Genomic DNA, 23,165 nt, shown 5'->3' with positions numbered 1-23,165 from the left:
TTTGGGAACACTGTTGTGTAACTCTGGTGATACTGTGTTACCATCACCACTTTGTAGTTTCAGACCCGTTTGATCTTTATGCCCCACCCCCCCAACAAAGCCTGGATTCAAGGCAAGCACGCCCTGTTCATCCCTTCCCCCGATCCTGAACACAATTTCATCCTTTCTTTGTGCATTCCTTCCTATATTCTTGGTGTCCCCAATCAATGACTCTCAGTGAAATGACTGACGGAGTGTTTTTTGGACTCTCCAACTACTGTAAGACTCCATTGGAGAGTTCTCATTTGTATGTCATTTGAACTAGCCTTTGATATCTGAAAGGACGGTGTACGTCCTTTCAAGATACCATGTGCCAAACGAAGCCCTTTTGGCAACTGCCATGATTATCTCCAGGCAGGCATTGCTGTGTCAAGGGTGACATCTCAGCCAGAAGGCAGAGGCTGAGCTCGTCTTGTTGCACCAGCTCCCAAAAGAAGCCAAGAAAGGGAGCTGGAACAACAAACCACCCCAACACCCAGGAAAGCGTTCTTCATGACAGAAGGCTAGAAAATGACCCAACATCCTTGTGGCCCAGAACCCCTCTAGAAAATCACTGTTCCATAAAAAAGAGAAACACATGGGAAGTTCCAAGGAGAGGCAATGCCCATGGCCCGTGTACTTGAGAGACGGCCTGACCGCTCCGGGGAAGACACGCACCGACGGAACCCCTTGGGAAACAGCAGTGATAGTCCTCACCGTCGTAAGGGTTTCCTCTGGGGACAACCTGCCCGGGGCACCACACGAGGGAGCAGACCGGCTTCTCTTCCTCTGCCCCCACACCATTCACTCAGGAAGGCAGCTCAGGTGTTCTCATGCCCTGCCTGCCTGCCTGCCTGGCTCATCCGTGAGCTGTGACCACCTACAGGGCAGGACTCCACCTTCTCCTCTCTGTGTACCGTGAATCTGCACACAGTGGGCTTGCAGAACCTTAGGAGACTTGAGCCATTCCCACTCGAGCCAGAACCCTCCCCAGGAAGGAAAACAGCTGTGGAGTCATTTTGGCCCCAGCACTGGTTCGAAAGCCTGGCGCCTCCTACAGCCTCTACGGTGTGAAGAGGGAGGTCCCTTCTGACAGAGCTTTCCGGGTCTCAGATCTAAGCTGTTGTTTCACTGTCAGCTGTGTCTCTTCCGTTGCAGCCAGGTGGGCCACGCTGCTCCAAAGGAGCTCACAAGCTGAGTTTCAAGGGAGGTATAGAGAGGACAGGGATGGCTACAACGTACTGCAAACTGAGTGAGGGTCCCCACAATCCTCAGCAAAGGTCTGTGGTGTGCAAGTGGGGAGTAGAGGGCCCCCAAGTTCCAAAGGAAGGGAGGTAGTCGGGAGCTAAAGCCCTTGGCCGCTGTGGTAGTAGCTGCAGATGGCAGCTCGTCCACAGTGCACTTCGAATGAGGTCATATGAGCGGGACTCTGGAAATGGCTCCGAAATCGGGAGAAAGGGGTCAGGGTATGTGGGAATCCGGCGGGGGTGGGGGGTGGATGAAGGAAGGTGTCCCTCCTCTCTCCAGTGCAATTTGGTTTGGTGAGTCTCAAAGCTACCAGATGGCACTTCCCAAGTCAGGCCCCCGCAGGAATCAGGGTGGGCTGCGTGCCTCGGCCCCTGCCACAGGGACAAGCCACACCAGTGGCCTCCCTGAGCTCCAATGGCCGGATCTGGGGGTTCTGTCTGGGTGCACACCTCCTTGCTGTGGCCAAGTTCCCCCCTTCTCTGAGCACCAGCTTCATCCTCTCGAATGAGGACATCGATTGCTACCTTGGCACGTTACTCTCTTCATCCTGTGAAGACTCATTAGGCTTATCCTACAATTACTAGCTGGCCCGAAGAGATATCTCCTGAATCCAGATTAAGCTGGAGTCTCCCAGGCTCATCTGGCATGTCTTCCCTGAAGTCTGCCAAAACCCACACCCTTGCATTTCCAGGGACTCCCCTTAGCCAGCTGGGCAGAAAACCCAGCATGGTTCAAACAAGCTGACAGACAAGCGGGAGAGGACTCACGGGCAGACGGCTTCCCTCAGGTCTCGGGTGGAGCTCTGGGACCACAGCAGCAACGGGCCATCCCAGGCCCTGGGCTCAGCAGCGCCCTCATTCTCAGGCCGGCGGCTCTGCCCTGAGGGGAGCAGGAAGGTCACCAACTGCCGCAGGCGGGCCTCACGCCCCTCCCACTGCTGGAGCCTGACCTCCCCCGGCCCCACCCCTTCCCCTACCCCAGCAGGACGACAGCTCGTCTTCCCCTGGCTTCCAACGGGAGGCCCGGCCCTGGGCCCCGATTGGGCACTGCCCCAGCCCGGAGCCAATCACAGTGGCCAGGGAGGTGGAACGCACCGATTGGCCAGGGCCAGGTCATGTGACCATACTCCCCAGGAAACTCAAATATTACCAAGGTTCCCTAAGAAACCAATGAACAGAATTATCCAGTAAAGGCAAACCGTGCTTTTTAATGAGGCCAATGTCACAGAAAAAAAAAAAATGCTTCACAATGAACTGCTCAAGGAAGCTACTAAATAAACTTTCAGAAAAGTTTAGTAGTTTTTTTTTTTTTTTTTTAATAGGGTGACGGAGAGCTATACCTTTCCCGTCTATGTGAATTTAGGTTTAAACTAGATTTCCCTTGGCTATTATATAAGACAAAAAAACCCACATCCCCCCCTTTCACTCCCCCCCACCCCCAAAAAGTGTTTTAATCTATAGAATTTTTGTGTCCTCAGTTGTGTCTGATTCGCAGCAACTCACGAACTCTACACAGCCAGGCTCTTCCGTCCATGGAATTCAGGGCAATTTTTTCTGTCCCAGTAAATGCCCACCCTGGGTGATCCAAAGGCAAGGGCTCAGAGGCTCCTGAGAGACTAACTCCTTTCAGCTGAGCACAGAGCTGGCTCCTCACTGGGATGCCTGTGGCCTGGGGCTCCCTGAGGGGAGAGCAGCACTCGCCCCACCGTGTGGTCACTGCTGGAAGTGCAGGCTGCTCCTCACTCCCCCTTGACAGTGTCCCTGAGGGCAGAACAGTGTGAATCGAATCAAGGTGGAAATGCAAACTCCAATGCAACCAAACTCCCCACAAGGTCTCTAAAACCACTCAGGAACAGGGAATTGGAAACTGCAGGGGATGACAGGAATGGAGATGGAGACTTGACACCTTACACCGAGTTCACTTCCAGTTATCCCTAGACAAACTTTCCATGAAAACTTGTCACAAATCTCGAAGAACAATGAGCAGAAACCGGACACGTGCTTTGAGTCTTCACACACAAAACTAAAAGCCAGTCCACAAAAAAAAAAAAACCCAGAGAATACAGTGGACTTTGCAAAATCAAAGATATCTACTGTGGGAAAGACCTCATGACAAAAGCAAAAGACAGGTCATACATCGCGAGACGAATGAGTGGAAACACAAAGCTTATCAAGGATGTATCTCCAAACAGACAAAGAACACCAACGCAACAAGCCTGTGAAAACTAGGGAAAGGTCTGAAGGGACACCAGACTGAGGAAGACACACACAGAGGATCCCGGATGATGTCCAGCACTGAGGGCCTGAAGAAACAACGGTCTAGTTGCACCCCCTCAGGCCTGTGTGACCGTGGATGAGGCCTCTGTTTCCCGGTGGCTCTGAGAGATGGACAGGGAGGAAGGGGAAGAGAAGTCACTTGCATTTCTAATACTCACAGCAAAGTCTTCCAACGAGAAGGGAATTATCACCCCCACTGACAATGCCATTCACTGAAGTGATACCCACCAGTCCATCTAACCCACAAGGGAAGGATGGACCTGTTCTCACAAAATGGCGAGAGATGGAAGAAGGAAGATCAAGCCCACACCAATCACTGGAAAGAGAAGCTGTGCTCAGGGCTTGAAAGAATTCCTATTGGGAAAATGATGTCACAGCCCCACAAGGCAATCCACAGCTTCGATGCTATTCCTCCCAAAATGCCAATGCATTTTCGCACCGAACAAAGAATTGCAAAAGGGGTACGGAGACAGAAAAGAGCCTAAACTGTCAATACAATCCGACGAAAAAGCCCCGATACGGACATCCAAGGTTGTGTGAAAGGAAATTAGACGACCAAACTAGGATCCTCAGGAGAGTATCGGAGAAGGCAATGGCGACCCACTCCAGTACTCTTGCCTGGAAAACGTCCTGGACGGAGGAGCCTGGTAGGCTGCAGGCCATGGGGTCACGCAGAGTCAGACACGACTGAAGTGACTTAGCCGCAGCAGCAGCAGCAGGACAGTATGCTATTGGGAATACAACAACACACACAGATCCAGATCGATGGAATAAAGTGGAGGGTCCAGAAACAAACCCCAGCATCCATGGTCAACTCATCTCTGACACAGAAGGGGAGAATATCCAAATGGGAACAAGAAAGCCTCTTCAATCAATGTCCATGGGAAAACCAGACAGCTACATCTGAAGAACGCTATTGGTTTTGATCTCATACCACCTCAATATAGGGGGAAAACCTCACCCTAAAGACTGATGTCATGAGATAGCTAGAAAGAAGCGTAGGTCAAAGGCTCCTTAACATCAGAGTCTCCTTGCCATTTGCTGGGCGGAGGTCGAAATGGGTCTCTTCAAGTAAGGCAAAGAGGTACACGAAGTACACCCATGGGTTTCCATCCAATGGAACCTCTTCACAACAGAGAAGCTAAGCATTCACAAATGCAAAAGATAGGAAACAGAACATGAGAGACTCCTTGCAAGTGGTGTATCTGAGAAGGGGTTCATATGGAAAGAGACGAAGAATGCACAGCACTCAGATTCCAAGAAACAACACCACCACCACCCTTGACCCTTCCCCCATGACCAACTCCGACCTAAAGCCTTTCTCTCCCTCTAACCTATCCCTAAAACATAACCCTCATCTAATCATATACATGTGCATCCCTAGCATCCATCCATCCACACACGAGAGAGAAAGAGGAAGACACAGACGGAACTGAGAAAGGAAAAGAGAGGGACACAGCCAGAGAGAGACACGGAAGCAAAGAGAGGAAAGGAGTCGACGGTCCAGACTTTTCCTCAATCTGCCTCGAAGGTAGAAGCAATGACAGCGCCCTTCCACCCCAGAAGGGGGGAAAGGACGGAAGGTTTGGAGAGGAAAAGACAAGAATGCAGGGAGCCATTAGAAGCTCAGCCACCCGCAGAAGCCGAGCTGGGACACTTGAACAGAATCTCAATGGAAACAGAGGAGCAGAAAGTTGGCTACTCTTTTCTATAAGAGAGGGAGACCTTCGAGTCTTCCTTTCGGTCCTCCAACTTGGATGCGGGGTCTCAAAACAGTCAGGAGGGGGAGTGCCTTTTCCTGGGTACCACGGCACATCCAGGCCTCGTTCTGCCCCATTCTGTGCTGTGTCAGCCCTGGATGGAATCTTTCTTTCTGAAGTCTCAGCGCACAAGCTCCACGTGATATCGGCCCCAGGTGGAAAGGCATGGAGCTGCTCGTAGGCCGACAGACCTAGGAAGCAGATGGGAGAATGACCACCACTCTGCAGATGGAGAGACTGGGGCAACCCTGAGGGGCATATGCTTGTCCAGGGCCACACCACTTATGAGAAGAAGGAGCCTGGTCTGAGAGCAGTGGGGTCCTCGGAGCTCAGGCCCTGGCTGAACCCAGGCCTCCCCAGGGCTGTGGGCTGGGCTGTGTGGGTGTCACTGTGCCTGCACATGGCCTAAGGGGGGTGGTCGAGCAGTCAGAAACCCAGAGATTCCCTTGGGAAGTTTTGGGGAAGGGACCTCAGCACGAACCCCAGGAGATGATGTCACCTGCCGGCAACAGAACCCAACAGAACCCGCAGCCCGGGTATCCAGGCCTCCAGAGCGGAGAGGAGCCCCCAGCCAGTTCACTGGCTGCCAGGATGTTCTGCTGTTTGCCCCTGCCCAGAGGCCGGGGCCTCAGGAGTGCTCACAGGCAGTGTGCGCGGGCACCCTGTCGACGTTGGCTCAGGACACCCCCGAGAGGCCTCTGGCCCTTTGCCCGGAGAAACAGAAAGGTAACACGGGGAGCCCCAGGACGGACCAGGCCGCCTCTCCCATGCCACCCGGAAACACCGGGTCCTTTGCCTGTGTGTGTGGATGCGGGTTTCTTGGGGTGTGTCTCCCTCAAGGAAGCCCAGGCGGATGTGGGGTCAGAAGCCTGCGGACAAGTTGTGTCCACACCCCAGGGGAGAGCAGGCTGGGCGGGATGGGGAGAGTGCGGGCAGCGGCGGCCGCCCAGGCGGACCTCACACCCTCAGGTGGGACTCTTTCCTCCCGGGTGGGGATCTGAGCAGACACACGTCTCTGACCCTTCTGGGAAGAGAAGTTCGAGCAGGCAGAAGCAGCGGCTCCACTGCCCAGGCCCAGCTCGGAAAACTCCTAGCATGGCTGGCTGACGGTCACTGTCGTTGCAGAGCTTCCCACGTGATGAGGCCGAGGACGGGGACACCCCATCCACCTCCCGGAGGGAGGGGTCGGAGCACCACCCCCCCGCCCGTGAGGCCCAGTGCAGGCTCCAGGTGAGCGTGCCCACGGAGGCATCAGCCCCACCGGGGGAGAAGCGGAGGCGGGGAAGGCCTGCTGCCGAGACACCGCCCAGGATACACCCGGCGGCCCAGTCTGAGGCTGCCACGGAGCTCAGCACACCCGGCTCCGACCCAGAGTCCCGAGAACCCCGGCCTCTGAGGCAGCAGGAGGACCTGGAGCCCAGCACGCCAGAGCACAGAGGTGAGGACGCTGGGGCTGGTGCACGGGAGTGTGTGGGGAGGGGGTGCTGAGCTACACAGGGACGAGTCCCCGAAAGCTGCTGCTGGGCCTGCAGCAAGCGCTGGCCTCACACCCCCCCGCCCCCCATCTTGCACACTTCAGTCCCAAAAGACATCCGACGCTGGGTATTCTTTGGGAATCTCTTGGAAGCTTTCTGTCCCGGGAGACGCACATGCCAAGGCTGGCCTGTGGGCAAACTTTGCTTCTTCCCCAGCTCTAGCACTGGCCTCCAACTGGAACCAGGCTCCGCTTCCCAGACCTGTCCCTACAGAGGTGCTGGCTCCAGGTGCAGGACCCAGGGATCCACCGAGGGCAGATGGAGAACCGAGACTTGCCCTCGCAGAGACACCAGGCCAGCTGGGTACTGGCCAGCACACCGGGCAGATCGGATCTCCATGCCTGCAGGACCCCCAGCCCCAGGCACTGATGTCCCACCCCCTCAGCCAGAACCTCCACCTCCACGTGCACCTCTACCTGCTCGGGCTCTGGCAGGAGAACCCGAGGCAGAGGAGGAGTCACCGCCTCGGCAGGGAGAGCCTGCCCTGGCTCCCGCGCAACACCCAGACGCCCACGATGACTCACCCACCCCTGCAGGGAGAACGAGCCCCCGCTCTGGACAGACACCCAGAGCCCTTGCCGGAAACACCACGTCCAGGGGAGCGGTCGGCTCTGCAGCCTCCATCCCCGTCTGCTCACCGTGGACGCTGGCAACTCGGTCTGCCCCCAGGGGACATGGAGTTCCTTTCCCCTGAACTGCTTTGCATTTGCTTTGTTTCCACCTTTCTGGTGATGTTTTATTTTTTGTATGGTTTCCTGTACTTTTGTTGGTTAAGTTGGGATTAGTAAACTTTTTCATCATTGTTGCAATTTGGGAACACTGTTGTGTAACTCTGGTGATACTGTGTTACCATCACCACTTTGTAGTTTCAGACCCGTTTGATCTTTATGCCCCACCCCCCCAACAAAGCCTGGAATCAAGGCAAGCACGCCCTGTTCATCCCTTCCCCCGATCCTGAACACAATTTCATCCTTTCTTTGTGCATTCCTTCCTATATTCTTGGTGTCCCCAATCAATGACTCTCAGTGAAATGACTGACGGAGTGTTTTTTGGACTCTCCAACTACTGTAAGACTCCATTGGAGAGTTCTCATTTGTATGTCATTTGAACTAGCCTTTGATATCTGAAAGGACGGTGTACGTCCTTTCAAGATACCATGTGCCAAACGAAGCCCTTTTGGCAACTGCCATCATTATCTCCAGGCAGGCATTGCTGTGTCAAGGGTGACATCTCAGCCAGAAGGCAGAGGCTGAGCTCGTCTTGTTGCACCAGCTCCCAAAAGAAGCCAAGAAAGGGAGCTGGAACAACAAACCACCCCAACACCCAGGAAAGCGTTCTTCATGACAGAAGGCTAGAAAATGACCCAACATCCTTGTGGCCCAGAACCCCTCTAGAAAATCACTGTTCCATAAAAAAGAGAAACACATGGGAAGTTCCAAGGAGAGGCAATGCCCATGGCCCGTGTACTTGAGAGACGGCCTGACCGCTCCGGGGAAGACACGCACCGACGGAACCCCTTGGGAAACAGCAGTGATAGTCCTCACCGTCGTAAGGGTTTCCTCTGGGGACAACCTGCCCGGGGCACCACACGAGGGAGCAGACCGGCTTCTCTTCCTCTGCCCCCACACCATTCACTCATGAAGGCAGCTCAGGTGTTCTCATGCCCTGCCTGCCTGCCTGCCTGGCTCATCCGTGAGCTGTGACCACCTACAGGGCAGGACTCCACCTTCTCCTCTCTGTGTACCGTGAATCTGCACACAGTGGGCTTGCAGAACCTTAGGAGACTTGAGCCATTCCCACTCGAGCCAGAACCCTCCCCAGGAAGGAAAACAGCTGTGGAGTCATTTTGGCCCCAGCACTGGTTCGAAAGCCTGGCGCCTCCTACAGCCTCTATGGTGTGAAGAGGGAGGTCCCTTCTGACAGAGCTTTCCGGGTCTCAGATCTAAGCTGTTGTTTCACTGTCAGCTGTGTCTCTTCCGTTGCAGCCAGGTGGGCCACGCTGCTCCAAAGGAGCTCACAAGCTGAGTTTCAAGGGAGGTATAGAGAGGACAGGGATGGCTACAACGTACTGCAAACTGAGTGAGGGTCCCCACAATCCTCAGCAAAGGTCTGTGGTGTGCAAGTGGGGAGTAGAGGGCCCCCAAGTTCCAAAGGAAGGGAGGTAGTCGGGAGCTAAAGCCCTTGGCCGCTGTGGTAGTAGCTGCAGATGGCAGCTCGTCCACAGTGCACTTCGAATGAGGTCATATGAGCGGGACTCTGGAAATGGCTCCGAAATCGGGAGAAAGGGGTCAGGGTATGTGGGAATCCGGCGGGGGTGGGGGGTGGATGAAGGAAGGTGTCCCTCCTCTCTCCAGTGCAATTTGGTTTGGTGAGTCTCAAAGCTACCAGATGGCACTTCCCAAGTCAGGCCCCCGCAGGAATCAGGGTGGGCTGCGTGCCTCGGCCCCTGCCACAGGGACAAGCCACACCAGTGGCCTCCCTGAGCTCCAATGGCCGGATCTGGGGGTTCTGTCTGGGTGCACACCTCCTTGCTGTGGCCAAGTTCCCCCCTTCTCTGAGCACCAGCTTCATCCTCTCGAATGAGGACATCGATTGCTACCTTGGCACGTTACTCTCTTCATCCTGTGAAGACTCATTAGGCTTATCCTACAATTACTAGCTGGCCCGAAGAGATATCTCCTGAATCCAGATTAAGCTGGAGTCTCCCAGGCTCATCTGGCATGTCTTCCCTGAAGTCTGCCAAAACCCACACCCTTGCATTTCCAGGGACTCCCCTTAGCCAGCTGGGCAGAAAACCCAGCATGGTTCAAACAAGCTGACAGACAAGCGGGAGAGGACTCACGGGCAGACGGCTTCCCTCAGGTCTCGGGTGGAGCTCTGGGACCACAGCAGCAACGGGCCATCCCAGGCCCTGGGCTCAGCAGCGCCCTCATTCTCAGGCCGGCGGCTCTGCCCTGAGGGGAGCAGGAAGGTCACCAACTGCCGCAGGCGGGCCTCACGCCCCTCCCACTGCTGGAGCCTGACCTCCCCCGGCCCCACCCCTTCCCCTACCCCAGCAGGACGACAGCTCGTCTTCCCCTGGCTTCCAACGGGAGGCCCGGCCCTGGGCCCCGATTGGGCACTGCCCCAGCCCGGAGCCAATCACAGTGGCCAGGGAGGTGGAACGCACCGATTGGCCAGGGCCAGGTCATGTGACCATACTCCCCAGGAAACTCAAATATTACCAAGGTTCCCTAAGAAACCAATGAACAGAATTATCCAGTAAAGGCAAACCGTGCTTTTTAATGAGGCCAATGTCACAGAAAAAAAAAAAAATGCTTCACAATGAACTGCTCAAGGAAGCTACTAAATAAACTTTCAGAAAAGTTTAGTAGTTTTTTTTTTTTTTTTTTTTAATAGGGTGACGGAGAGCTATACCTTTCCCGTCTATGTGAATTTAGGTTTAAACTAGATTTCCCTTGGCTATTATATAAGACAAAAAAGCCCACATCCCCCCCTTTCACTCCCCCCCACCCCCAAAAAGTGTTTTAATCTATAGAATCTTTGTGTCCTCAGTTGTGTCTGATTCGCGGCAACTCACGAACTCTACACAGCCAGGCTCTTCCGTCCATGGAATTCAGGGCAATTTTTTCTGTCCCAGTAAATGCCCACCCTGGGTGATCCAAAGGCAAGGGCTCAGAGGCTCCTGAGAGACTAACTCCTTTCAGCTGAGCACAGAGCTGGCTCCTCACTGGGATGCCTGTGGCCTGGGGCTCCCTGAGGGGAGAGCAGCACTCGCCCCACCGTGTGGTCACTGCTGGAAGTGCAGGCTGCTCCTCACTCCCCCTTGACAGTGTCCCTGAGGGCAGAACAGTGTGAATCGAATCAAGGTGGAAATGCAAACTCCAATGCAACCAAACTCCCCACAAGGTCTCTAAAACCACTCAGGAACAGGGAATTGGAAACTGCAGGGGATGACAGGAATGGAGATGGAGACTTGACACCTTACACCGAGTTCACTTCCAGTTATCCCTAGACAAACTTTCCATGAAAACTTGTCACAAATCTCGAAGAACAATGAGCAGAAACCGGACACGTGCTTTGAGTCTTCACACACAAAACTAAAAGCCAGTCCACAAAAAAAAACCCAGAGAATACAGTGGACTTTGCAAAATCAAAGATATCTACTGTGGGAAAGACCTCATGACAAAAGCAAAAGACAGGTCATACATCGCGAGACGAATGAGTGGAAACACAAAGCTTATCAAGGATGTGTCTCCAAACAGACAAAGAACACCAACACAACAAGCCTGTGAAAACTAGGGAAAGGTCTGAAGGGACACCAGACTGAGGAAGACACACACAGAGGATCCCGGATGATGTCCAGCACTGAGGGCCTGAAGAAACAACAGTCTAGTTGCACCCCCTCAGGCCTGTGTGACCGTGGATGAGGCCTCTGTTTCCCGGTGGCTCTGAGAGATGGACAGGGAGGAAGGGGAAGAGAAGTCACTTGCATTTCTAATACTCACAGCAAAGTCTTCCAACGAGAAGGGAATTATCACCCCCACTGACAATGCCATTCACTGAAGTGATACCCACCAGTCCATCTAACCCAGAAGGGAAGGATGGATCTGTTCTCACAAAACGGCGAGAGATGGAAGAAGGAAGATCAAGCCCACACCAATCACTGGAAAGAGAAGCTGTGCTCAGGGCTTGAAAGAATTCCTATTGGGAAAATGATGTCACAGCCCCACAAGGCAATCCACAGCTTCGATGCTATTCCTCCCAAAATGCCAATGCATTTTCGCACCGAACAAAGAATTGCAAAAGGGGTACGGAGACAGAAAAGAGCCTAAACTGTCAATACAATCCGACGAAAAAGCCCCGATACGGACATCCAAGGTTGTGTGAAAGGAAATTAGACGACCAAACTAGGATCCTCAGGAGAGTATCGGAGAAGGCAATGGCGACCCACTCCAGTACTCTTGCCTGGAAAACGTCCTGGACGGAGGAGCCTGGTAGGCTGCAGGCCATGGGGTCACGCAGAGTCAGACACGACTGAAGTGACTTAGCCGCAGCAGCAGCAGCAGGACAGTATGCTATTGGGAATACAACAACACACACAGATCCAGATCGATGGAATAAAGTGGAGGGTCCAGAAACAAACCCCAGCATCCATGGTCAACTCATCTCTGACACAGAAGGGGAGAATATCCAAATGGGAACAAGAAAGCCTCTTCAATCAATGTCCATGGGAAAACCAGACAGCTACATCTGAAGAACGCTATTGGTTTTGATCTCATACCACCTCAATATAGGGGGAAAACCTCACCCTAAAGACTGATGTCATGAGATAGCTAGAAAGAAGCGTAGGTCAAAGGCTCCTTAACATCAGAGTCTCCTTGCCATTTGCTGGGCGGAGGTCGAAATGGGTCTCTTCAAGTAAGGCAAAGAGGTACACGAAGTACACCCATGGGTTTCCATCCAATGGAACCTCTTCACAACAGAGAAGCTAAGCATTCACAAATGCAAAAGATAGGAAACAGAACATGAGAGACTCCTTGCAAGTGGTGTATCTGAGAAGGGGTTCATATGGAAAGAGACGAAGAATGCACAGCACTCAGATTCCAAGAAACAACACCACCACCACCCTTGACCCTTCCCCCATGACCAACTCCGACCTAAAGCCTTTCTCTCCCTCTAACCTATCCCTAAAACATAACCCTCATCTAATCATATACATGTGCATCCCTAGCATCCATCCATCCACACACGAGAGAGAAAGAGGAAGACACAGACGGAACTGAGAAAGGAAAAGAGAGGGACACAGCCAGAGAGAGACACGGAACCAAAGAGAGGAAAGGAGTCGACGGTCCAGACTTTTCCTCAATCTGCCTCGAAGGTAGAAGCAATGACAGCGCCCTTCCACCCCAGAAGGGGGGAAAGGACGGAAGGTTTGGAGAGGAAAAGACAAGAACGCAGGGAGCCATTAGAAGCTCAGCCACCCGCAGAAGCCGAGCTGGGACACTTGAACAGAATCTCAATGGAAACAGAGGAGCAGAAAGTTGGCTACTCTTTTCTATAAGAGAGGGAGACCTTCGAGTCTTCCTTTCGGTCCTCCAACTTGGATGCGGGGTCTCAAAACAGTCAGGAGGGGGAGTGCCTTTTCCTGGGTACCACGGCACATCCAGGCCTCGTTCTGCCCCATTCTGTGCTGTGTCAGCCCTGGATGGAATCTTTCTTTCTGAAGTCTCAGCGCACAAGCTCCACGTGATATCGGCCCCAGGTGGAAAGGCATGGAGCTGCTCGTAGGCCGACAGACCTAGGAAGCAGATGGGAGAATGACCACCACTCTGCAGATGGAGAGACTGGGGCAACCCTGAGGGGCATATGCTTGTCCAGGGCCACACCACTTATGAGAAGAAGGAGCCTGGTCTGAGAGCAGTGGGGTCCTCGGAGCTCAGGCCCTGGCTGAACCCAGGCCTCCCCAGGGCTGTGGGCTGGGCTGTGTGGGTGTCACTGTGCCTGCACATGGCCTAAGGGGGGTGGTCGAGCAGTCAGAAACCCAGAGATTCCCTTGGGAAGTTTTGGGGAAGGGACCTCAGCACGAACCCCAGGAGATGATGTCACCTGCCGGCAACAGAACCCAACAGAACCCGCAGCCCGGGTATCCAGGCCTCCAGAGCGGAGAGGAGCCCCCAGCCAGTTCACTGGCTGCCAGGATGTTCTGCTGTTTGCCCCTGCCCAGAGGCCGGGGCCTCAGGAGTGCTCACAGGCAGTGTGCGCGGGCACCCTGTCGACGTTGGCTCAGGACACCCCCGAGAGGCCTCTGGCCCTTTGCCCGGAGAAACAGAAAGGTAACACGGGGAGCCCCAGGACGGACCAGGCCGCCTCTCCCATGCCACCCGGAAACACCGGGTCCTTTGCCTGTGTGTGTGGATGCGGGTTTCTTGGGGTGTGTCTCCCTCAAGGAAGCCCAGGCGGATGTGGGGTCAGAAGCCTGCGGACAAGTTGTGTCCACACCCCAGGGGAGAGCAGGCTGGGCGGGATGGGGAGAGTGCGGGCAGCGGCGGCCGCCCAGGCGGACCTCACACCCTCAGGTGGGACTCTTTCCTCCCGGGTGGGGATCTGAGCAGACACACGTCTCTGACCCTTCTGGGAAGAGAAGTTCGAGCAGGCAGAAGCAGCGGCTCCACTGCCCAGGCCCAGCTCGGAAAACTCCTAGCATGGCTGGCTGACGGTCACTGTCGTTGCAGAGCTTCCCACGTGATGAGGCCGAGGACGGGGACACCCCATCCACCTCCCGGAGGGAGGGGTCGGAGCACCACCCCCCCGCCCGTGAGGCCCAGTGCAGGCTCCAGGTGAGCGTGCCCACGGAGGCATCAGCCCCACCGGGGGAGAAGCGGAGGCGGGGAAGGCCTGCTGCCGAGACACCGCCCAGGATACACCCGGCGGCCCAGTCTGAGGCTGCCACGGAGCTCAGCACACCCGGCTCCGACCCAGAGTCCCGAGAACCCCGGCCTCTGAGGCAGCAGGAGGACCTGGAGCCCAGCACGCCAGAGCACAGAGGTGAGGACGCTGGGGCTGGTGCACGGGAGTGTGTGGGGAGGGGGTGCTGAGCTACACAGGGACGAGTCCCCGAAAGCTGCTGCTGGGCCTGCAGCAAGCGCTGGCCTCACACCCCCCGCCCCCCATCTTGCACACTTCAGTCCCAAAAGACATCCGACGCTGGGTATTCTTTGGGAATCTCTTGGAAGCTTTCTGTCCCGGGAGACGCACATGCCAAGGCTGGCCTGTGGGCAAACTTTGCTTCTCCCCCAGCTCTAGCACTGGCCTCCAACTGGAACCAGGCTCCGCTTCCCAGACCTGTCCCTACAGAGGTGCTGGCTCCAGGTGCAGGACCCAGGGATCCACCGAGGGCAGATGGAGAACCGAGACTTGCCCTCGCAGAGACACCAGGCCAGCTGGGTACTGGCCAGCACACCGGGCAGATCGGATCTCCATGCCTGCAGGACCCCCAGCCCCAGGCACTGATGTCCCACCCCCTCAGCCAGAACCTCCACCTCCACGTGCACCTCTACCTGCTCGGGCTCTGGCAGGAGAACCCGAGGCAGAGGAGGAGTCACCGCCTCGGCAGGGAGAGCCTGCCCTGGCTCCCGCGCAACACCCAGACGCCCACGATGACTCACCCACCCCTGCAGGGAGAACGAGCCCCCGCTCTGGACAGACACCCAGAGCCCTTGCCGGAAACACCACGTCCAGGGGAGCGGTCGGCTCTGCAGCCTCCATCCCCGTCTGCTCACCGTGGACGCTGGCAACTCGGTCTGCCCCCAGGGGACATGGAGTTCCTTTCCCCTGAACTGCTTTGCATTTGGTTTGTTTCCACCTTTCTGGTGATGTTTTATTTTTTGTATGGTTTCCTGTACTTTTGTTGGTTAAGTTGGGATTAGTAAACTTTTTCATCATTGTTGCAATTTGGGAACACTGTTGTGTAACTCTGGTGATACTGTGTTACCATCACCACTTTGTAGTTTCAGACCCGTTTGATCTTTGTGCCTCACCCCCCCAACAAAGCCTGGATTCAAGGCAAGCACGCCCTGTTCATCCCTTCCCCCGATCCTGAACACAATTTCATCCTTTCTTTGTGCATTCCTTCCTATATTCTTGGTGTCCCCAATCAATGACTCTCAGTGAAATGACTGACGGAGTGTTTATTGGACTCTCCAACTACTGTAAGACTCCATTGGAGAGTTCTCATTTGTATGTCATTTGAACTAGCCTTTGATATCTGAAAGGACGGTGTACGTCCTTTCAAGATACCATGTGCCAAACGAAGCCCTTTTGGCAACTGCCATCATTATCTCCAGGCAGGCATTGCTGTGTCAAGGGTGACATCTCAGCCAGAAGGCAGAGGCTGAGCTCGTCTTGTTGCACCAGCTCCCAAAAGAAGCCAAGAAAGGGAGCTGGAACAACAAACCACCCCAACACCCAGGAAAGCGTTCTTCATGACAGAAGGCTAGAAAATGACCCAACATCCTTGTGGCCCAGAACCCCTCTAGAAAATCACTGTTCCATAAAAAAGAGAAACACATGGGAAGTTCCAAGGAGAGGCAATGCCCATGGCCCGTGTACTTGAGAGACGGCCTGACCGCTCCGGGGAAGACACGCACCGACGGAACCCCTTGGGAAACAGCAGTGATAGTCCTCACCGTCGTAAGGGTTTCCTCTGGGGACAACCTGCCCGGGGCACCACACGAGGGAGCAGACCGGCTTCTCTTCCTCTGCCCCCACACCATTCACTCATGAAGGCAGCTCAGGTGTTCTCATGCCCTGCCTGCCTGCCTGCCTGGCTCATCCGTGAGCTGTGACCACCTACAGGGCAGGACTCCACCTTCTCCTCTCTGTGTACCGTGAATCTGCACACAGTGGGCTTGCAGAACCTTAGGAGACTTGAGCCATTCCCACTCGAGCCAGAACCCTCCCCAGGAAGGAAAACAGCTGTGGAGTCATTTTGGCCCCAGCACTGGTTCGAAAGCCTGGCGCCTCCTACAGCCTCTACGGTGTGAAGAGGGAGGTCCCTTCTGACAGAGCTTTCCGGGTCTCAGATCTAAGCTGTTGTTTCACTGTCAGCTGTGTCTCTTCCGTTGCAGCCAGGTGGGCCACGCTGCTCCAAAGGAGCTCACAAGCTGAGTTTCAAGGGAGGTATAGAGAGGACAGGGATGGCTACAACGTACTGCAAACTGAGTGAGGGTCCCCACAATCCTCAGCAAAGGTCTGTGGTGTGCAAGTGGGGAGTAGAGGGCCCCCAAGTTCCAAAGGAAGGGAGGTAGTCGGGAGCTAAAGCCCTTGGCCGCTGTGGTAGTAGCTGCAGATGGCAGCTCGTCCACAGTGCACTTCGAATGAGGTCATATGAGCGGGACTCTGGAAATGGCTCCGAAATCGGGAGAAAGGGGTCAGGGTATGTGGGAATCCGGCGGGGGTGGGGGGTGGATGAAGGAAGGTGTCCCTCCTCTCTCCAGTGCAATTTGGTTTGGTGAGTCTCAAAGCTACCAGATGGCACTTCCCAAGTCAGGCCCCCGCAGGAATCAGGGTGGGCTGCGTGCCTCGGCCCCTGCCACAGGGACAAGCCACACCAGTGGCCTCCCTGAGCTCCAGTGGCCGGATCTGGGGGTTCTGTCTGGGTGCACACCTCCTTGCTGTGGCCAAGTTCCCCCCTTCTCTGAGCACCAGCTTCATCCTCTCGAATGAGGACATCGATTGCTACCTTGGCACGTTACTCTCTTCATCCTGTGAAGACTCATTAGGCTTATCCTACAATTACTAGCTGGCCCGAAGAGATATCTCCTGAATCCAGATTAAGCTGGAGTCTCCCAGGCTCATCTGGCATGTCTTCCCTGAAGTCTGCCAAAACCCACACCCTTGCATTTCCAGGGACTCCCCTTAGCCAGCTGGGCAGAAAACCCAGCATGGTTCAAACAAGCTGACAGACAAGCGGGAGAGGACTCACGGGCAGACGGCTTCCCTCAGGTCTCGGGTGGAGCTCTGGGACCACAGCAGCAACGGGCCATCCCAGGCCCTGGGCTCAGCAGCGCCCTCATTCTCAGGCCGGCGGCTCTGCCCTGAGGGGAGCAGGAAGGTCACCAACTGCCGCAGGCGGGCCTCACGCCCCTCCCACTGCTGGAGCCTGACCTCCCCCGGCCCCACCCCTTCCCCTACCCCAGCAGGACGACAGCTCGTCTTCCCCTGGCTTCCAACGGGAGGCCCGGCCCTGGGCCCCGATTGGGCACTGCCCCAGCCCGGAGCCAATCACAGTGGCCAGGGAGGTGGAACGCACCGATTGGCCAGGGCCAGGTCATGTGACCATACTCCCCAGGAAACTCAAATATTACCAAGGTTCCCTAAGAAACCAATGAACAGAATTATCCAGTAAAGGCAAACCGTGCTTTTTAATGAGGCCAATGTCACAGAAAAAAAAAAAAATGCTTCACAATGAACTGCTCAAGGAAGCTACTAAATAAACTTTCAGAAAAGTTTAGTAGTTTTTTTTTTTTTTTAATAGGGTGACGGAGAGCTATACCTTTCCCGTCTATGTGAATTTAGGTTTAAACTAGATTTCCCTTGGCTATTATATAAGACAGAAAAGCCCACATCCCCCCCTTTCACTCCCCCCCACCCCCAAAAAGTGTTTTAATCTATAGAATTTTTGTGTCCTCAGTTGTGTCTGATTCGCGGCAACTCACGAACTCTACACAGCCAGGCTCTTCCGTCCATGGAATTCAGGGCAATTTTTTCTGTCCCAGTAAATGCCCACCCTGGGTGATCCAAAGGCAAGGGCTCAGAGGCTCCTGAGAGACTAACTCCTTTCAGCTGAGCACAGAGCTGGCTCCTCACTGGGATGCCTGTGGCCTGGGGCTCCCTGAGGGGAGAGCAGCACTCGCCCCACCGTGTGGTCACTGCTGGAAGTGCAGGCTGCTCCTCACTCCCCCTTGACAGTGTCCCTGAGGGCAGAACAGTGTGAATCGAATCAAGGTGGAAATGCAAACTCCAATGCAACCAAACTCCCCACAAGGTCTCTAAAACCACTCAGGAACAGGGAATTGGAAACTGCAGGGGATGACAGGAATGGAGATGGAGACTTGACACCTTACACCGAGTTCACTTCCAGTTATCCCTAGACAAACTTTCCATGAAAACTTGTCACAAATCTCGAAGAACAATGAGCAGAAACCGGACACGTGCTTTGAGTCTTCACACACAAAACTAAAAGCCAGTCCACAAAAAAAAAAAACCCAGAGAATACAGTGGACTTTGCAAAATCAAAGATATCTACTGTGGGAAAGACCTCATGACAAAAGCAAAAGACAGGTCATACATCGCGAGACGAATGAGTGGAAACACAAAGCTTATCAAGGATGTGTCTCCAAACAGACAAAGAACACCAACGCAACAAGCCTGTGAAAACTAGGGAAAGGTCTGAAGGGACACCAGACTGAGGAAGACACACACAGAGGATCCCGGATGATGTCCAGCACTGAGGGCCTGAAGAAACAACGGTCTAGTTGCACCCCCTCAGGCCTGTGTGACCGTGGATGAGGCCTCTGTTTCCCGGTGGCTCTGAGAGATGGACAGGGAGGAAGGGGAAGAGAAGTCACTTGCATTTCTAATACTCACAGCAAAGTCTTCCAACGAGAAGGGAATTATCACCCCCACTGACAATGCCATTCACTGAAGTGATACCCACCAGTCCATCTAACCCAGAAGGGAAGGATGGACCTGTTCTCACAAAACGGCGAGAGATGGAAGAAGGAAGATCAAGCCCACACCAATCACTGGAAAGAGAAGCTGTGCTCAGGGCTTGAAAGAATTCCTATTGGGAAAATGATGTCACAGCCCCACAAGGCAATCCACAGCTTCGATGCTATTCCTCCCAAAATGCCAATGCATTTTCGCACCGAACAAAGAATTGCAAAAGGGGTACGGAGACAGAAAAGAGCCTAAACTGTCAATACAATCCGACGAAAAAGCCCCGATACGGACATCCAAGGTTGTGTGAAAGGAAATTAGACGACCAAACTAGGATCCTCAGGAGAGTATCGGAGAAGACAATGGCGACCCACTCCAGTACTCTTGCCTGGAAAACGTCCTGGACGGAGGAGCCTGGTAGGCTGCAGGCCATGGGGTCACGCAGAGTCAGACACGACTGAAGTGACTTAGCCGCAGCAGCAGCAGCAGGACAGTATGCTATTGGGAATACAACAACACACACAGATCCAGATCGATGGAATAAAGTGGAGGGTCCAGAAACAAACCCCAGCATCCATGGTCAACTCATCTCTGACACAGAAGGGGAGAATATCCAAATGGGAACAAGAAAGCCTCTTCAATCAATGTCCATGGGAAAACCAGACAGCTACATCTGAAGAACGCTATTGGTTTTGATCTCATACCACCTCAATATAGGGGGAAAACCTCACCCTAAAGACTGATGTCATGAGATAGATAGAAAGAAGCGTAGGTCAAAGGCTCCTTGACATCAGAGTCTCCTTGCCATTTGCTGGGCGGAGGTCGAAATGGGTCTCTTCAAGTAAGGCAAAGAGGTACACGAAGTACACCCATGGGTTTCCATCCAATGGAACCTCTTCACAACAGAGAAGCTAAGCATTCACAAATGCAAAAGATAGGAAACAGAACATGAGAGACTCCTTGCAAGTGGTGTATCTGAGAAGGGGTTCATATGGAAAGAGACGAAGAATGCACAGCACTCAGATTCCAAGAAACAACACCACCACCACCCTTGACCCTTCCCCCATGACCAACTCCGACCTAAAGCCTTTCTCTCCCTCTAACCTATCCCTAAAACATAACCCTCATCTAATCATATACATGTGCATCCCTAGCATCCATCCATCCACACACGAGAGAGAAAGAGGAAGACACAGACGGAACTGAGAAAGGAAAAGAGAGGGACACAGCCAGAGAGAGACACGGAACCAAAGAGAGGAAAGGAGTCGACGGTCCAGACTTTTCCTCAATCTGCCTCGAAGGTAGAAGCAATGACAGCGCCCTTCCACCCCAGAAGGGGGGAAAGGACGGAAGGTTTGGAGAGGAAAAGACAAGAACGCAGGGAGCCATTAGAAGCTCAGCCACCCGCAGAAGCCGAGCTGGGACACTTGAACAGAATCTCAATGGAAACAGAGGAGCAGAAAGTTGGCTACTCTTTTCTATAAGAGAGGGAGACCTTCGAGTCTTCCTTTCGGTCCTCCAACTTGGATGCGGGGTCTCAAAACAGTCAGGAGGGGGAGTGCCTTTTCCTGGGTACCACGGCACATCCAGGCCTCGTTCTGCCCCATTCTGTGCTGTGTCAGCCCTGGATGGAATCTTTCTTTCTGAAGTCTCAGCGCACAAGCTCCACGTGATATCGGCCCCAGGTGGAAAGGCATGGAGCTGCTCGTAGGCCGACAGACCTAGGAAGCAGATGGGAGAATGACCACCACTCTGCAGATGGAGAGACTGGGGCAACCCTGAGGGGCATATGCTTGTCCAGGGCCACACCACTTATGAGAAGAAGGAGCCTGGTCTGAGAGCAGTGGGGTCCTCGGAGCTCAGGCCCTGGCTGAACCCAGGCCTCCCCAGGGCTGTGGGCTGGGCTGTGTGGGTGTCACTGTGCCTGCACATGGCCTAAGGGGGGTGGTCGAGCAGTCAGAAACCCAGAGATTCCCTTGGGAAGTTTTGGGGAAGGGACCTCAGCACGAACCCCAGGAGATGATGTCACCTGCCGGCAACAGAACCCAACAGAACCCGCAGCCCGGGTATCCAGGCCTCCAGAGCGGAGAGGAGCCCCCAGCCAGTTCACTGGCTGCCAGGATGTTCTGCTGTTTGCCCCTGCCCAGAGGCCGGGGCCTCAGGAGTGCTCACAGGCAGTGTGCGCGGGCACCCTGTCGACGTTGGCTCAGGACACCCCCGAGAGGCCTCTGGCCCTTTGCCCGGAGAAACAGAAAGGTAACACGGGGAGCCCCAGGACGGACCAGGCCGCCTCTCCCATGCCACCCGGAAACACCGGGTCCTTTGCCTGTGTGTGTGGATGCGGGTTTCTTGGGGTGTGTCTCCCTCAAGGAAGCCCAGGCGGATGTGGGGTCAGAAGCCTGCGGACAAGTTGTGTCCACACCCCAGGGGAGAGCAGGCTGGGCGGGATGGGGAGAGTGCGGGCAGCGGCGGCCGCCCAGGCGGACCTCACACCCTCAGGTGGGACTCTTTCCTCCCGGGTGGGGATCTGAGCAGACACACGTCTCTGACCCTTCTGGGAAGAGAAGTTCGAGCAGGCAGAAGCAGCGGCTCCACTGCCCAGGCCCAGCTCGGAAAACTCCTAGCATGGCTGGCTGACGGTCACTGTCGTTGCAGAGCTTCCCACGTGATGAGGCCGAGGACGGGGACACCCCATCCACCTCCCGGAGGGAGGGGTCGGAGCACCACCCCCCCGCCCGTGAGGCCCAGTGCAGGCTCCAGGTGAGCGTGCCCACGGAGGCATCAGCCCCACCGGGGGAGAAGCGGAGGCGGGGAAGGCCTGCTGCCGAGACACCGCCCAGGATACACCCGGCGGCCCAGTCTGAGGCTGCCACGGAGCTCAGCACACCCGGCTCCGACCCAGAGTCCCGAGAACCCCGGCCTCTGAGGCAGCAGGAGGACCTGGAGCCCAGCACGCCAGAGCACAGAGGTGAGGACGCTGGGGCTGGTGCACGGGAGTGTGTGGGGAGGGGGTGCTGAGCTACACAGGGACGAGTCCCCGAAAGCTGCTGCTGGGCCTGCAGCAAGCGCTGGCCTCACACCCCCCGCCCCCCATCTTGCACACTTCAGTCCCAAAAGACATCCGACGCTGGGTATTCTTTGGGAATCTCTTGGAAGCTTTCTGTCCCGGGAGACGCACATGCCAAGGCTGGCCTGTGGGCAAACTTTGCTTCTCCCCCAGCTCTAGCACTGGCCTCCAACTGGAACCAGGCTCCGCTTCCCAGACCTGTCCCTACAGAGGTGCTGGCTCCAGGTGCAGGACCCAGGGATCCACCGAGGGCAGATGGAGAACCGAGACTTGCCCTCGCAGAGACACCAGGCCAGCTGGGTACTGGCCAGCACACCGGGCAGATCGGATCTCCATGCCTGCAGGACCCCCAGCCCCAGGCACTGATGTCCCACCCCCTCAGCCAGAACCTCCACCTCCACGTGCACCTCTACCTGCTCGGGCTCTGGCAGGAGAACCCGAGGCAGAGGAGGAGTCACCGCCTCGGCAGGGAGAGCCTGCCCTGGCTCCCGCGCAACACCCAGACGCCCACGATGACTCACCCACCCCTGCAGGGAGAACGAGCCCCCGCTCTGGACAGACACCCAGAGCCCTTGCCGGAAACACCACGTCCAGGGGAGCGGTCGGCTCTGCAGCCTCCATCCCCGTCTGCTCACCGTGGACGCTGGCAACTCGGTCTGCCCCCAGGGGACATGGAGTTCCTTTCCCCTGAACTGCTTTGCATTTGCTTTGTTTCCACCTTTCTGGTGATGTTTTATTTTTTGTATGGTTTCCTGTACTTTTGTTGGTTAAGTTGGGATTAGTAAACTTTTTCATCATTGTTGCAATTTGGGAACACTGTTGTGTAACTCTGGTGATACTGTGTTACCATCACCACTTTGTAGTTTCAGACCCGTTTGATCTTTATGCCTCACCCCCCCAACAAAGCCTGGATTCAAGGCAAGCACGCCCTGTTCATCCCTTCCCCCGATCCTGAACACAATTTCATCCTTTCTTTGTGCATTCCTTCCTATATTCTTGGTGTCCCCAATCAATGACTCTCAGTGAAATGACTGACGGA

At 55.0% G+C, this 23,165-nt stretch overlaps 3 protein-coding genes across 3 annotated transcripts; all 3 read left to right on the top strand.

The window, feature by feature from the left end:
• The first annotated feature begins 5,852 nt into the window (after nucleotides 1-5,852).
• LOC145534061 (uncharacterized) lies at nucleotides 5,853-7,646 on the top strand. The gene is made up of 3 exons (XM_081561429.1): nucleotides 5,853-6,028; nucleotides 6,428-6,740; nucleotides 6,994-7,646. Exons 1-3 carry the CDS (start codon nucleotides 5,894-5,896, stop codon nucleotides 7,620-7,622), a joined length of 1,077 nt encoding a protein of 358 aa, XP_081417555.1. The 5' UTR covers nucleotides 5,853-5,893; the 3' UTR covers nucleotides 7,623-7,646.
• A 2,571-nt stretch (nucleotides 7,647-10,217) lies between these two features.
• On the top strand, nucleotides 10,218-15,290 carry LOC145533935 (uncharacterized). The gene is made up of 3 exons (XM_081561284.1): nucleotides 10,218-13,673; nucleotides 14,073-14,385; nucleotides 14,638-15,290. Exons 1-3 carry the CDS (start codon nucleotides 13,437-13,439, stop codon nucleotides 15,264-15,266), a joined length of 1,179 nt encoding a protein of 392 aa, XP_081417410.1. The 5' UTR covers nucleotides 10,218-13,436; the 3' UTR covers nucleotides 15,267-15,290.
• Nucleotides 15,291-17,860: 2,570 nt separating this feature from the next.
• LOC145533913 (uncharacterized) lies at nucleotides 17,861-22,932 on the top strand. Its single transcript, XM_081561261.1, has 3 exons — nucleotides 17,861-21,315; nucleotides 21,715-22,027; nucleotides 22,280-22,932. The coding sequence occupies exons 1-3, from the start codon at nucleotides 21,079-21,081 to the stop codon at nucleotides 22,906-22,908; spliced, it is 1,179 nt and encodes a 392-aa protein (XP_081417387.1). The 5' UTR covers nucleotides 17,861-21,078; the 3' UTR covers nucleotides 22,909-22,932.
• The last annotated feature ends 233 nt before the right edge of the window (nucleotides 22,933-23,165 follow it).

The sequence above is a fragment of the Giraffa tippelskirchi genome, chromosome 14, assembly GCF_054371585.1.
Source record: "Giraffa tippelskirchi isolate mGirTip1 chromosome 14, T2T-mGirTip1v1.2.pri, whole genome shotgun sequence".
NCBI lineage: Eukaryota > Metazoa > Chordata > Mammalia > Artiodactyla > Giraffidae > Giraffa > Giraffa tippelskirchi.
Note: the sequence above shows the minus strand (reverse complement) of the source record. Positions and strands in the feature narration are given on the sequence as shown.

What these genes read in the sequence shown, in the direction of transcription:
- LOC145534061 (XM_081561429.1), top strand. Translation starts at nt 5,894, where the DNA reads ATGTTCTGCTGTTTGCCCCTGCCCAGAGGCCGGGGCCTCAGGAGTGCT. An exon ending in TTGCCCGGAGAAACAGAAAG is followed by an intron (nt 6,029 to 6,427) that starts GTAACACGGGGA and finishes CTGTCGTTGCAG; the next exon opens with AGCTTCCCACGTGATGAGGC. An exon ending in CAGCACGCCAGAGCACAGAG is followed by an intron (nt 6,741 to 6,993) that starts GTGAGGACGCTG and finishes CTTCTTCCCCAG; the next exon opens with CTCTAGCACTGGCCTCCAAC.
- LOC145533935 (XM_081561284.1), top strand. Translation starts at nt 13,437, where the DNA reads ATGATGTCACCTGCCGGCAACAGAACCCAACAGAACCCGCAGCCCGGG. An exon ending in TTGCCCGGAGAAACAGAAAG is followed by an intron (nt 13,674 to 14,072) that starts GTAACACGGGGA and finishes CTGTCGTTGCAG; the next exon opens with AGCTTCCCACGTGATGAGGC. An exon ending in CAGCACGCCAGAGCACAGAG is followed by an intron (nt 14,386 to 14,637) that starts GTGAGGACGCTG and finishes CTTCTCCCCCAG; the next exon opens with CTCTAGCACTGGCCTCCAAC.
- LOC145533913 (XM_081561261.1), top strand. Translation starts at nt 21,079, where the DNA reads ATGATGTCACCTGCCGGCAACAGAACCCAACAGAACCCGCAGCCCGGG. An exon ending in TTGCCCGGAGAAACAGAAAG is followed by an intron (nt 21,316 to 21,714) that starts GTAACACGGGGA and finishes CTGTCGTTGCAG; the next exon opens with AGCTTCCCACGTGATGAGGC. An exon ending in CAGCACGCCAGAGCACAGAG is followed by an intron (nt 22,028 to 22,279) that starts GTGAGGACGCTG and finishes CTTCTCCCCCAG; the next exon opens with CTCTAGCACTGGCCTCCAAC.